General features: G+C 55.7%; 1 protein-coding gene across 2 annotated transcripts in view; it reads right to left on the bottom strand.

Annotated features, from left to right (window-relative positions):
• Positions 1–12,725, bottom strand: part of PLEKHM2 (pleckstrin homology and RUN domain containing M2) — a 30,843-nt gene that overhangs the window by 6,702 nt on the left and 11,416 nt on the right. The window contains exons 2-8 of one of the 2 annotated variants that reach the window (XM_081817537.1): positions 8,732–8,838; positions 8,232–8,341; positions 7,616–7,715; positions 6,994–7,081; positions 5,993–6,179; positions 4,657–4,716; positions 1,292–1,520 (exon numbers count right to left, since the gene is read on the bottom strand). In XM_081817537.1, the coding sequence (XP_081673663.1) occupies positions 1,292–1,520; positions 4,657–4,716; positions 5,993–6,179; positions 6,994–7,081; positions 7,616–7,715; positions 8,232–8,341; positions 8,732–8,838 (881 nt within the window). The remainder of the gene's footprint in view (positions 1–1,291; positions 1,521–4,656; positions 4,717–5,992; positions 6,180–6,993; positions 7,082–7,615; positions 7,716–8,231; positions 8,342–8,731; positions 8,839–12,725) is intronic. The other variant, XM_081817538.1, reaches the window with a different exon arrangement.

The following is a 12,725-nucleotide window of genomic DNA, read 5'->3' as shown; positions in this document are numbered from 1 at the left end:
TACCACCTGAGTGCCGCAGTACTGGAGAATTAGGCGGGCTGGGTCAAAAGGGGTGATCCTGGGCGTGTGACCTCTGAGGGCACAGCGGGAGCTTCGGCGGCCCTGGGCAGTGATGGGTGGGAGGCCCTAGGCCGGGGCGGGGGGGCGCTGGCAAGAACAGCTCAGGCCCTGAGGTACCCCCGCTGCTGGCAGAGGTGGGGACCCGAGGAACCCCTGAGCAGGTCCTCTGAATTCTAGCTGACGACAGCTGTGCTAGGGGAACAAGTGCTCCGCACTCTGGGGAACAAGCATGGGCCATGGTCGGTCATGGCGCCTCTACTTAGCCGTCCCCTTGGGTATGCTGTGAGCTGACCTCCCTTCCCATCAGGTATCACCGTGGATAATTCAACCAGAAGTGCACTCAAAGTCTTCTGGGCTCAAACTTCCTTGGTGGCAAGTTGGCTGGGATGGGCCTGGCAAGGTGACCCCAGGTCTGAGCCATTGAAGCGGCTCAGGCCTTGAACCAGCCTGCAGGGTGGGACCCCTGACCCCTGCCTTGGGCCAGTAAGCCTCGGAGGGTACAACATGCACATCTTCTTCTTCGGCACTTAGAGTTTTAGGGGCAGGAGTCGGAGCAGGTCAGGGAGCCCAGGAGGCTCTGGGCCAAGAGCTCCACAATCTGTCCTGCACCGCCTCCTTCCCTTCTTTTTTTTTTTAAGGTTTTATTTATTTGTTTGTCAGAGAGAGAGAGAGAGAGAGTGAGAGAGAGAGAGAGAGGCAGGCAGAGGGAGATGCAGGCTCCCCGCGGAGCAGGGAGCCCGATGCGGGGCTCGATCCCAGGACCCTGGGGTCATGACCTGAGCCGAAGGCAGACGCTTAACTGACTGAGCCACCCAGGGGCCCCTCCTCCTTCCCTTCTAGGTAGGTCCCTGCCCACATGATGGAGACACTTTTCTTTCAAGGAGCCATGCTGAACTAGGATCAGTATACATCTCAGGAACTGTTCGGTGACATCCAAGAACTGAAAGAATTCCAGTCCGAAGGCGTTTTCTGGCCCTGGATGAACCTGACAAATGCCCCAGCAGCCCACTTGTGGCCCCGGCCACCAGCCACGGCTGTCGTCTGGGCCACACCACCTTCTGGGCTCAGGCCCTCTGTTTCTTCTTGCTCGAAGAACCACTGGAGGACCCCTTAGTCTCCAGGAAGATCCCGGTCCGTCCCCGGGGTGTGTGGTCCCAGCGTGCGAGGACTAAAACGTGATGCTGGGAGCGGACAGGATGGACACCCGGATGCTCCCCCAACCCCCGCTTACCTGATGACTTCGAGCTCTGTGCAGGGGTCTGGCAGGTCGACAGCGTGGGATTCGCCCTTCTCCTGAGAGGTGGTGTGCACCGGGGTGGTGTCCGAGGAGGACACGGTCTCTGCCTGGTCCTCACTGAAGGGGTTGTGGCGCTGGGTGGGGCTCTTGGTGGAAGCTTTGCTGCTGGTTGGGTCCGAGGCGGTGGAGCGGGGGCCGCTGACGGTGTCTGTGAGGTCTCCATCTGGGAGAACAGGAAACAGGAGACAGCCCGTCAGACACCATCTGGGGACCCCAGGCCCCCAAAGCATGCCTTAACTCATGAGGGAGGCGGGTGAGTTCCTCCCGGGGCAATCTGATCAGGGTGGCCCTGTTTTAGGAGCAGAAGGCCCAGACCAACAGGACACGGGATTTGTGCTTTAAGAGTGACTTGGAGGGACACCATCACCACTCCACTGGGAACCCGCAGGAGCTCATAGCAATTTGGCTGAGTTCGAGGTAAGAGCCCCAAGGTTAAGCAGCCTCCAGGCTGAAGCCCCTCAGGGACGGTGACTTGGTGCCTCGAGAGGAGATGGGCCACAGACCTCTCAGGTTAACCCTAGAGCCTTCCGTCAGAGGGAGCTAGGGGGGTGCTCGGCAGCCCCTGCAGCGCTGCACGCCGCCAGCAGTCCTCTGAGGGGCCCCCCTCTGCCCCGTGCCAGAGGCAGATAAAAAGCAACAAAGGAAGAGAGAATAGAGGGAGACTATGGGGATCAGAGAAACTGAGGGGTGCAGAGTGGGGGCAGGGGCTGAGAGACAGGATAGGGAGTCCAGAGGGTGAGGAGCACGGGGGAAAGGCAGAACAAGGGCCCAGAGCACAGTAGGCAGAATGACAGACCAGGGCAACAAGGAGATGCAAAAGGGAGAAGAAAGGTGTGCCGAGTGGCTGCCCCCCAACAGCTGCCTCATGGGCCCTTCGGCGGCTGCTTCTAGCCCTGACATCGGCACACTCCCAGAGCGGGGGGCAGGACCAGGCACCCCTTTAAGGCGAGAGCTGGGAACTCCATTTCACTCAAGCCTCCACCTGCCTACTGGTCCTTTCTGGGTCCCCCTCACCCTTGGCTCCACCCTGGGGAGAAGGCAGGGTGGGGGGGCACTGCCTCTCCAGAGAGGGGCTGGTTTAACTGCTCCCCCTGCCCCCAACCATCCAGCCCAGGTTACTGGAACAGGAGCACGAAAAGCACACAGGGCATTTATCTGGCGGCAGATGGGAGCCACCCCAGCAAAGAACTGAGGCCCAGCTGTCGGAAGAGGTCGGGTGAGAGGTAATGGCACGGGACATGGGATGTTCACGCCCCATTTGCCAGCTTACACACATCTTGTGGGCCATTATCTGCCCAGAGGAGACATAGCAAACATGCTTCCCATCCTCAGCCTCATCTGGAAGGGCCCAACCTGCTGTCCACTTCCTAGTGGGTCTTGGAAACACTGCGCAGCTGTCTGCTGATGCAGCACATCATTCATTTTTTTAAAAAAGTACAGTGTCTTTTAATATAAGGGCAAAAGTAGGGGCCAAAGGCAATCGCCAGCCCTGCCAAAAAAAAAAACCACTAGCAACATACACTTCCTTCAGATGTCCTGGGCCCCCAGAGCCTTAGTTCTCAGAGGTAGAAAACCTTGTCCTTCAGTCTCAAAGAAGGGTCCTGCGAGGCCATACACTCTTGTTCCAGCCCCTGGAGATCTGCAGTCGGAACTCAGGAAGCAGGAGTTTCCCGGGGGGACAAAGCTCACCCTGCCTGGGAGCCCAGCCCAGCCTGAGCCAGCAGCACGACCCAGGTTGTTAGTTCTCAGGCCACCGGGAGCTCTGAAGGGCTGCCGAGGAGGGTCAGGCCCTGCTTGTCAGGTGACTGCAAAGAGCAGCGAGGAGCTGGGTCAGGAGGGGGTTAGTGGTTAGAATCAGAGGGGGAAAAAAAAAAATCAATGCCCAGCATGTGCACTGCAAGAAGAGAGGTTGAGAGGATAAATGAGGTTACGATGGAATTCTGGATTTCGAGCTCATCTTAACTAACCTGTGGCACTCTTGAGTGCTACTCTCTTGGCCAGATGACATAATTAATTTTCCCCAATGCCCTGTCTTATTTCCCTCAAACTAAGCTATTTCATACGTTACTTGGAAAAAGATCATCTGTCATCCATTACTCAGAGATCCCGGCGCTAATAACAAAGGGACCAGCTCTGGAGCAGTGGAAAGGGCACCTAAGCCTCCTGCCCAGGGTGAGCAGTCAGCATCTCCTCCCTCAGGGGCTGGCCCCCCCCACCGCCCTCCCCCCTCCCGCCCAGCCCCCGGGAGAAGCAGCCCCCAGGGCAGAAGGCTCTTTAATGGGGGGGTGGGGGTATGGCCTCAGATCTAAGGAGGAAGCATTAACCCTCTCAGAAACAATGCCCCTGTGCTTTAAGTAACCACAGGAATGAGGGGGAGAGCCCCGCAGGTTTCCAGAAGCCTAGAAGCGGAGTCCTGGGCAGGAGAATGCCCAAGCACGGCTGCCACCTAGTGGACAGGTGGGAGGGCGGACAGATTATATTTTAATCTGCCTTAAAACCTCAAAGAGGGGCGCCTGGGTGGCTCAGTTGGTTAAGCGACTGCCTTCGGCTCAGGTCATGATCCTGGAGTCTCTGGATCGAGTCCCGCATCGGGCTCCCTGCTCGGCAGGGAGTCTGCTTCTCCCTCTGACCCTCCCCCCTCTCATGTGCTCTCTCTCTCATTCTCTCTCTCTCAAATAAATAAATAAAAAATCTTTAAAAAAAAAAAAAAAAAAAACCTCAAAGAGAATCTCCCTGCAGGAAGTTCCAGGTGTACCTGGGCCGCTTCGCCCACTGGGCCTTCAGGCTCTTCCCACGATACCAGAGAGGAAGCCACCAAGACTGGACTGGAGGAATTGAGCCCTCTGCCTTTACTCCTTGACGCTTCTGACACAAGAGCACATCTGACCTAAAGGAGCTTACGATCCACAGGTTCAACCCACGCTTTCCAGAACAAGCCTCTGCTCGCTGGATCAGGCCACTAGCGCCCCACGAGCTGGCGGTTCCCTACGCACATCTGGTGCTCCCAATGGCATCAGAATTGGGGAGGGTGATCCACGGGTCCCTGAAACATAGTCACTTGGTGACTCCACGAGGCCACTGCATAAAGGCAGGAGTCCTGCACTAGGAGAAGGGGGTTTGCCTAGCGCTAGAGGTCAAGTTCTCCTACTGCAGAATTCCATCCATTAGAACACCAAACTTGGCTTTGTTATGATCATTGACATTATTATAAATAATGAGCTGATTTCGAATCATGCAGCAAGCTTGGCATGGAAACATAGCAAAACAGGAAAAGAGGGTAACAGCGGACTCTGTCCCACCTTCCCAGTCTGTGCTGGGTACAGACGGCACTGCTGGAAACACATCTCCAAAATCATAATCTATAAAAACGAGGGACAAAACTGAGGATTAGAAGCGGGTCGTGGAAGGACAGGGAGGGTGGGGTCGGCAGGGTGGGAGACGTGGGGAGAAAACAAGAGAGGAAAAAGTTAAACTTTCTGCACTTTCTCTAACAGCTTCAGGGAACTTACTATGCTTCTCAGCTCCTGTGCTGGCCCAGGAGCCTCTGGCCAGCTGGAAAGGTCCTTGAGGACAATCCTTTCCAACCCCAGGACCTGGTTCTGGCTGAGAAGGACATACCTAACCTTCTCCATCCCTTGCCTTCCTTCCCTCTGAACCCAGCATTGGAGGTAAGGGGGGCCCAAGGGGACACCTCCACCCCCGGGCGGCCTGGCTTGCCCCTGACTTCTTGGAGGCAGCCCATGAGCCCAATCCGAGGAAACTGAGCTGCCGCCTTCCACTTGTACAAGGAGCAATGCAAGTGTTGCTAACAAGGCTGGAGCAGACACGGAGAAAGAGAAAGGCCAAGATCTCAATGCTAATGCACTTCCAGGGAGCCCCGGGGACTGAACTTGTGCTTGGGGTGCCCCCTTCCTGAAGGTGAGGCAGGGTACAGTAAATGAAGAGCTCTCCTTTCCCACATGGGATGAACAAAGGTGGAGAAACAGCCAGCTTTATAAATGAACACAGAAGCTTAAGGTTTGAAAGAAACCAGGCTGTTCCCATCAGTTGCTGGATCCAGACAACAGAATGACCTACAGACGTGATGACAACCTTTTTCAGTCTTGGATGCAGGGGGCGCAATCAGCTAACACACTAGCAAGTGCAGGAGGGACTCCGAAACCCGATGGGCTCATGAGAAATGGGGGCTCATGAGAGACCCTCCTCTTTGGACCCATCTGGCTCTCTCTTCTCCTTCCAGGGGCTGCTCAGCCTCTTTCTGCCTGGAATCAGAGTAGGACGACCTCCCCGAGCAGGCTGCACTCACCCTTGTAGTGGCAGGAAGAGCGTCCTCCCCACTTAGAAAACCACCCCGCCCCCCCCCCCCCACCCTGGGCATAGGGCTCTAGCCTTCTGGAAAAGGGTCTAACATTCGTATGATCTCATTTTGGCTTTTTGTCCCCAGAATCTGTGTTTTACCCTCCACGGAGATGCTGAGGAAATGAGTGAAGATCTGGGAAATGGTGGGCCCTGTTGAACTTCTAATCTCCCCCATCAGACCACAACGAGTCCAGAGGGACGTCACCCAGCCAGGCGAGTGGCCTCACCACGAGGGCCACAGCAGAGGCGCGGCTCCCTGCCATCTGGGGCGCTTACCCTCACTGGATGGGGCAATGGCACTGTCATCCCACTCCAGGTTGGTGGAGGTGACGGAGTTGAAGGAGTTGAGGGACAGGCTGTCCGAGCCTTGCACGGAGCTGGGGAGGCGGTCTTCGAAGTCCAGCAGGTACTGAGGTTTGTAGTAGTCGGGCATGTAGGGGGCCAAGTCTAAGTATGGGGCGTCCTGAGATGAGAGCACAAAGAGCCGGCTCGGCTGCGGGAGCCTCGGGGGCCCGGCGCAGACCTGCCTCCGACCGGCCTCCCCTGCTAGCTCTCCTTTGGGAAATCGGTGGGCTAAAGGCACGAAATTCAGAAATAAGCTGCTAAAAGGAGTCATGGGAATGGCTGTGGCTCTTAAAGCTCTGGACTCGAGGCAGACAGAGTTGGCAGATCCCAGCTCTGCCTGCAGCCCCTCCCTGACTTCTTCAACCACAAGAGCGGCTCGTTTTCTCCAGTTCTGACCACTTTTCCGTAGACGGTCTGTGCTGCTGGGGCAGGGACCTGGGAAGGTGAGCTGCAGCTGCATGCTGAGGCGCCCAAGTCCGAGGGACGCTCTGGACCCTCCTCAGCCCTTCCTGGGCCCACGTCCTGTTTCTCTAGTGCATGACAGTGAGGGAGACCGGGGAGCAAGGAGCTGAGGACACTTCTAGGGTCCCAAGAGGCACAGGGATGAATGTGCCTTGTCTTTCTCAAACACTCACGTCCTAAACACGGAGGAGGGTACCTTAGCACTAAGTACTCCAGGCAATGTGGCTTTTCTCCCAGTTTGGACAGAGAGGCAGGAAGGAGTCACCTGCACTAGGCATTTGGCTTAGATAAGCCAAGAAAGGATCACCCCCTTCCAACCAGTTCCACTGTTCTGACCCTGAACAAACAAGGTGTTGCTCAGGCTCAGTCACACCCAACAGGCTCCCTGAGAGGGACCAGAAGAGTAAAACCGCATGTCCAGCCCGCCCACCCTGCCGCCCCCAGCAGCGGCGAGAGCCAGGGGGTCTCACCAGATCCAGGTCGAATCGAATGAACTCCAGCCCAGACACCAAGGTCAGGAAGAGAGTCAGGTGATCGTGGCTGCAGACCAGGGCATTCCTGCGAGACACAAGGAGGGACGACGGTAACCGGCTTGGCCCCGCGCTCACTGGCAAGCTGGCTGTGTCGAAGTTTGACGTGTGGCATCCCCACGGCCTGGACGGCGCCCAGCTGGGGGCCGCCCTGCGCCACCCTTTGCAGCATTCTCCTCCGGCTGTGGAGCCCCGCAGCTCTTCCCGGCCACTGTCTTCAGACACGGGGCCTGCAGCATAAGGCTCATCTAGCTCTTGGCAGCTACCACAGATACTTTGTTCCTGCGGCAGCCCAGCCGAGGCTGAGCGTTCTAGTAAGTTCTGAGGCCTGGGTGGAGGATCGGGCAGAGGCAGAGCAGTGGGAACGCCCGTACTCCTGGCAGGGCCATCAGAGGCAAGGTGCTGAGGGCCCTTTGGCCACCACTGACGCGTCCTCAGCATGCCATGCCAGGCTAGGCCTCTGACACGGCACACCGTGGTGTCCGCACGTGGCAAGAGTCTTTGGGACGAGGTTCAAGGGGAGCTCCGGGGCTGCATGAGACAGACTGTTCCGAACACTCACTTGACGTAGTATTTATGCAGCAGACCCAGGTTCTCCTGGAACAGCCGCAGGTAGCTCTCCAGGGAATTCTCGTTGAGTGCCAGGTATAGCCAGGCCCTACCTGCAAACGGAGCAGGGGAGTAACTGGCAGGAAGGTCCGTCAGGGTGCTGGCTCTCTGGGCCAAGCGAGGGCAGGAAGGACAGCAAGAGCAGCTGAGGGGACCGAGCGCCCTGATAGCCTCCTCTCTCTGGGGGGGCCGGAACCCCTGAAACCTGTGGTTTTCTAGTCAGACCCTAGCTGGTGGCAGCCCAGGGAACTCGCACCCAACTCCAGGTGGGTTGAGAAGCTGAAGGACTGGGCGCCGATCCTGCCGGCTAACACCAATCCTGGCTCAGGGAGAGAAGCCAGCTCCCCATTCTGGGCTCGGGCTGGGATTCGGTAGGAGTCAGGTTCTCCTCAGCACCTCGCTCTCCTTCCCCCCACCCTCGATGCTCCAACAAACTGTCAGGCGCAGGGCGCCGGCACCTGAACGCCCCTCTGCCGCGGGACAGCACAAGGGGATCAGCCTCCTGGGGCTGATCCTGAGCCCGCACCTGAGCCCCGGGCCCCCCGCAGCATCGTCCTGGTGCTACTCACTGCGCCCCAGGTTGGTGGCCACGTGCTGCAGCACCTCGATCTGTTTGATGGCCTCTCTCCGGGTGAAATGCACGACGAGCACCCAGTAGCCAGACGAGAGGTCTTGAAGTCTGCGAAAATAGGACAGGAGATGCCATGACCGAAATGGGGCCACCCCGGGAAGCTGCAGTCCGCCGGCCCAGCAGCCTCGTGTCGCTAACGAGCTCCCGGCTGAAGGCGACGGGCTCCCCGCAGGGCCCACAGGCAACCCCCGCGCCTTCACCCAGCGGCTCATCTGCCGCTAATTCTTCCCGCGGCCGCTCACGCCTGCACAGAGGCCATTTAGGGGGCCGGCTGCAGACAGCCTGCGGTCTGCCTGAGCGAGGCAAATCTCTTTCTGCCAAGAGAAAGCAGGAATAAAAGGCAGGCACGGCGGGGGACTTCTCTCTGGAGGCTCCTCGCGGCCTGGGCCGGGCCGGGTGGCGCCCTAGGGTCTCCCCCAGAGACCACCCCCACCTTACCCGTACAGCAGGGCGTGGTCCAGGTGCTCACACAGACGCTGCAGGACCTTGTCGTGGTTCCGGATGGCGGGGGTCTCATCTTCACACGCAGCAAAGTAGCTCTGCAACTGAAAGGAAAAGAACCGCGCCCGAAATGAGAAACAGATAAAGAAGAAGGCTATAGCAGATGGCTAAGACGACCAGTCAAGGGGCGCCTGGCTGGCTCCCTCGGTGGAGCGCGCGACACTTGATCTCGGGGTTGTAGGTTCGAGCCCCACGGTGCGTGTAGAGATGACTTAAAAATAACATCTTAACAAAAAATAAAAGAAAGAAAACCCGTCAAATGAGAAATCCGTGGTGACCACCCGCTGCTCACCCTGCAGGCTCCAGAGGGCAAAGCTGCATCCCCAGAGCCCAGGCCCCGAGAGGCCCCCAGTGCGCGCTCTGCACGGCGACAGCTTGATGCTGGGAGGGACCCACCGTCCGTGTGTAGGTCCCAGGTGGTACTGGGCTTCGAGCCAGGGCTGCGGAGCCACACCCCCCCAGGGGCACTACATGAGGTATTATCTGTAAAAATGCCCCCCGCTCCGGAGTTGTGCAACATACCCTGCTTGGAGCAGCTCCCCTGCACAAACTAAGGGCTGATGGACTGGGGCGCTGGCTCCAGAGGCTGACGTGGGGCCCTGGATTTGCCCGAGGAAACGGACAAGGTTGGGCATGGGCCGGGGTCCATGCCAGGCTCATGTCCAGCCCTACACCAAGAAGGATGCTTGTTTCCAGCAGGCTGGACAGATAAAAGGAAGGGGGCAGCAGGCGAGATGAACTGCAGCACTGAGCACGGGCCGAAGAAGGTGAGGGCAGCTCTCTCTGGTTAAAGCTTAGAAAGCAGGGCCCTTTTCAAGTAAAGCCCTAGGAGACAAGACTTTCGAACCTCGTTTAGCCATACTCCGGGCCGCTGTTGCCCTTCTAATGGCCAGACGGGGGACAGACAGACAAGAAGAACGCTCATCTCAGGTTTAAGCATGGCAGGGGACAGACGCGTTCTCAAGTGTTTTCTGGAGGCAGTGGTTGAGACGGCAGCAGCAAAGCTACATCAACCACACCAACGAGCACGCGCTCCTGGCGAGAGGCCAACCATTCAGCGCCCACAACAAAAATAGCCTCTCTTCCCTGTGGCCCAGGGTGAGCCCAGCAGCCCTGCTGGCCGGGGACAGACCCCAGTCCTGCGGGGTTGCCCTCCCTCCTGAGAGGCGGGCAAATCAGGCCCGGGAGGAAGGTTCCCAGAACCGAAAGAAAGCAAGCCTGTGCCAACCACCCAACTCCCTCCCAGCGATGGCTGGAGGCTGTCTTGCTCGCTTCAGTACTGAGAACCACCACACGGGTGTCCGGCCTTTTCTTCTTCTTCTATGATCAGAGAGTCTTAGATGACAGAGCTGGCAGGATCTTTCGAGATCTGGCAAACTCCCCATTAAGAAAGCAAAATGGACGTTCACCCATTTTCTTGATTATAAAAGTGGCCACACCTACCACAACACCGGAGAGACATGGAAAAGCTTTAAGATTGTGTTTGTTTTATTTAAACAGAGACGGGGGCTAAAACCAGTAGAAGTGAAGTTCTTCACGGTGAGTGTCAACTTAAGTGAAGGGGAGCCAGAGCTGGGACTCAGACTCCTTTCTCGGGTCAAGAGACCTTTGCAACAATTAATCCGAAAACAACATTTGCTCACCATAAAAACTCAAGCAAGATGGGGGCGCCTGGGTGGCTCAGTTGGTTAAGCGACTGCCTTCGGCTCAGGTCATGATCCTGGAGTCCCTGGATTGAGTCCCGCATCGGGCTCCCTGCTCGGCAGGGAGTCTGCTTCTCCCTCTGACCCTCCCCCCTCTCATGTGCTCTCTCTCATTCTCAAATAAATAAATAAAATCTTTAAAAAAAAAAACAAAACTCAAGCAAGATGGAAGTGTGTATAAAGTATAAAGGCCTCTTGGCCCCCTGTTCCCCACTGTCAACAGCTCGTGTGTGTGTGTGTGTGTGTCCTCCCAATACGCTTCCTGCATACGCAGACTTAAAAAATTTTTTTTTAAATGTGAAACCGGGTCATGCTATACTCATTGTTCCCAAATGTGCTTTTTCTTAACAATGTACGAAGCGTCTATTTCTGTACCATCACATACCGAGCGACTGCATTTTCTCAGGCCACAGTGCACGCTGAAATAGGACATTGTCAGCTAATGGCCGCTGTCTCTACTTCTTTGATGCCACACGATACCGCAGCGAACATCCGTGGATCCCTGTGTGGGTATTTCTGCGCAGTGAGTGCTTACAACGGACCTGCAGACCTCGATTTGCACTCCCACGGTGCCGGCTAACCCTGGACATAATTAGTCTAATTCTTGGCAGTCCAACTGGGGAAAAACAGTACCTAATTGTTTGGTTTTTTTTTTTTAAAGATTTTATTTTAAGTACTCTCTACGCCTAACGTGGGGCTGGGAACTTACAACCCCGAGATCAAGAGTCGCATGCTCCTCTGAGCCAGCCAGGTGCCCCCGGTACCTGATCGTTCTAAATTGGATTTCTCTCATCACTAGTACAGCTGAGCATTCTTTTTTTTTTTAAGATTTTATTTATTTATTAGAGAGAGAAAGAGAGAGAGAGCAGGGGGAGGGGCGGGGGGAGAAGCAGACTTTCCGCTGAGCAGGGAGCCCAATGCAGGGACCCGATCCCAGGACCCCAGGATCATGACCTGAGCTGAAGGCAGATGCTCAACCGACTGAGCCACCCAGGCACCCCCAGCTGAACTTTTTTTTTTTTAAAGATTTTATTTATTTATTTGACAGAGAGAGACACAGCGAGGGAGGGAGCACAAACAGGGGGAGTGGGTGAGGGAGAAGCAGACTCCCTGCCAAACAGGGAGCCCGATGCGGGGCTCGATCCTAGGATCCCGGGATCATGACCTGAGCCGAAGGCAGACCCTTAACGACTGAGCCACCCAGGCGCCCCCCAGCTGAACATTCGTATGAGCCATTCCTACCATTGCTATTTCTTTTCCTGTGAACGACCTGTTCAATCTGCTCGATCTTCTGTCTGCTCACCTTTTTCCGGATAGTCTGTCATAGCTCTTTGTTGGTGGAGGATTTAATCCTGTGTGTTGCTTTGAATTATTATTCTTGCCCCATGTCAACTGACCTTTAAGTTTTCTTTATGGTGTTTTTTATCCTATTGAGAAACTTCTATGTTTTAGGTAGTCAAATCTGTCAAACTTGCCCTTCACCATTTCCTGTTTTCCCCAGTCATATATTACAAAAGTACTTCTATCCCTTTATAGCTTTCGGACTTTTTTGGTTTCTTTTTTTGCATTTAGACCTTTACTTTATATGTGGCATGAGGTAAGGATTGAGCCTTATTACTTTCTGGATGAAGAACTCATTCCCACATTTATTAACGGTCCCATACTGATTTGTGATTTCATATGCCACCTGTCTAGATTATTTTAATCAGCCCATTGCCTATTCCTGGGCCAGTCTCTGATTTTTATTATTATTATTTTTTTAAGATTTTATTTATTTATTTGACAGAGAGAGACACAGCGAGAGAGGGAACACAGCAGGGGGAGTGGGAGAGGGAGAAGCAGGCTTCCCGCGGGGCAGGGAGCCCGATGCGGGGCTCGATCCCAGGACCCTGGGATCATGACCTGAGCCGAAGGCAGACGCTTAATGACTGAGCCACCCAGGCGCCCCTGATTTTTATTATTATTATTTTTTTTAAATTATTTATTTATTTATTTGACAGAGAGAGACACAGCGAGAGAGGGAACACAAGCAGGGGGAGGGGGAGAGGGAGAAGCAGGCTCCCCACAGAGCAGGGAGCCCGATGTGGGACTTGATCCCAGGACCCTGGGACCATGACCTGAGCCGAAGGCAGTCGCTTAACCGACTGAGCCACCCAGGCGCCCTGATTTTTATTATTTTTAAAAAGATTTTATTTATTTATTTGTCAGAGAGAGAGAAAGAGCATGAG

This window comes from Leptonychotes weddellii, chromosome 4 (assembly GCF_054177405.1).
Source record: "Leptonychotes weddellii isolate Sample4059 chromosome 4, ASM5417740v2, whole genome shotgun sequence".
NCBI lineage: Eukaryota > Metazoa > Chordata > Mammalia > Carnivora > Phocidae > Leptonychotes > Leptonychotes weddellii.
Note: the sequence above shows the minus strand (reverse complement) of the source record. Positions and strands in the feature narration are given on the sequence as shown.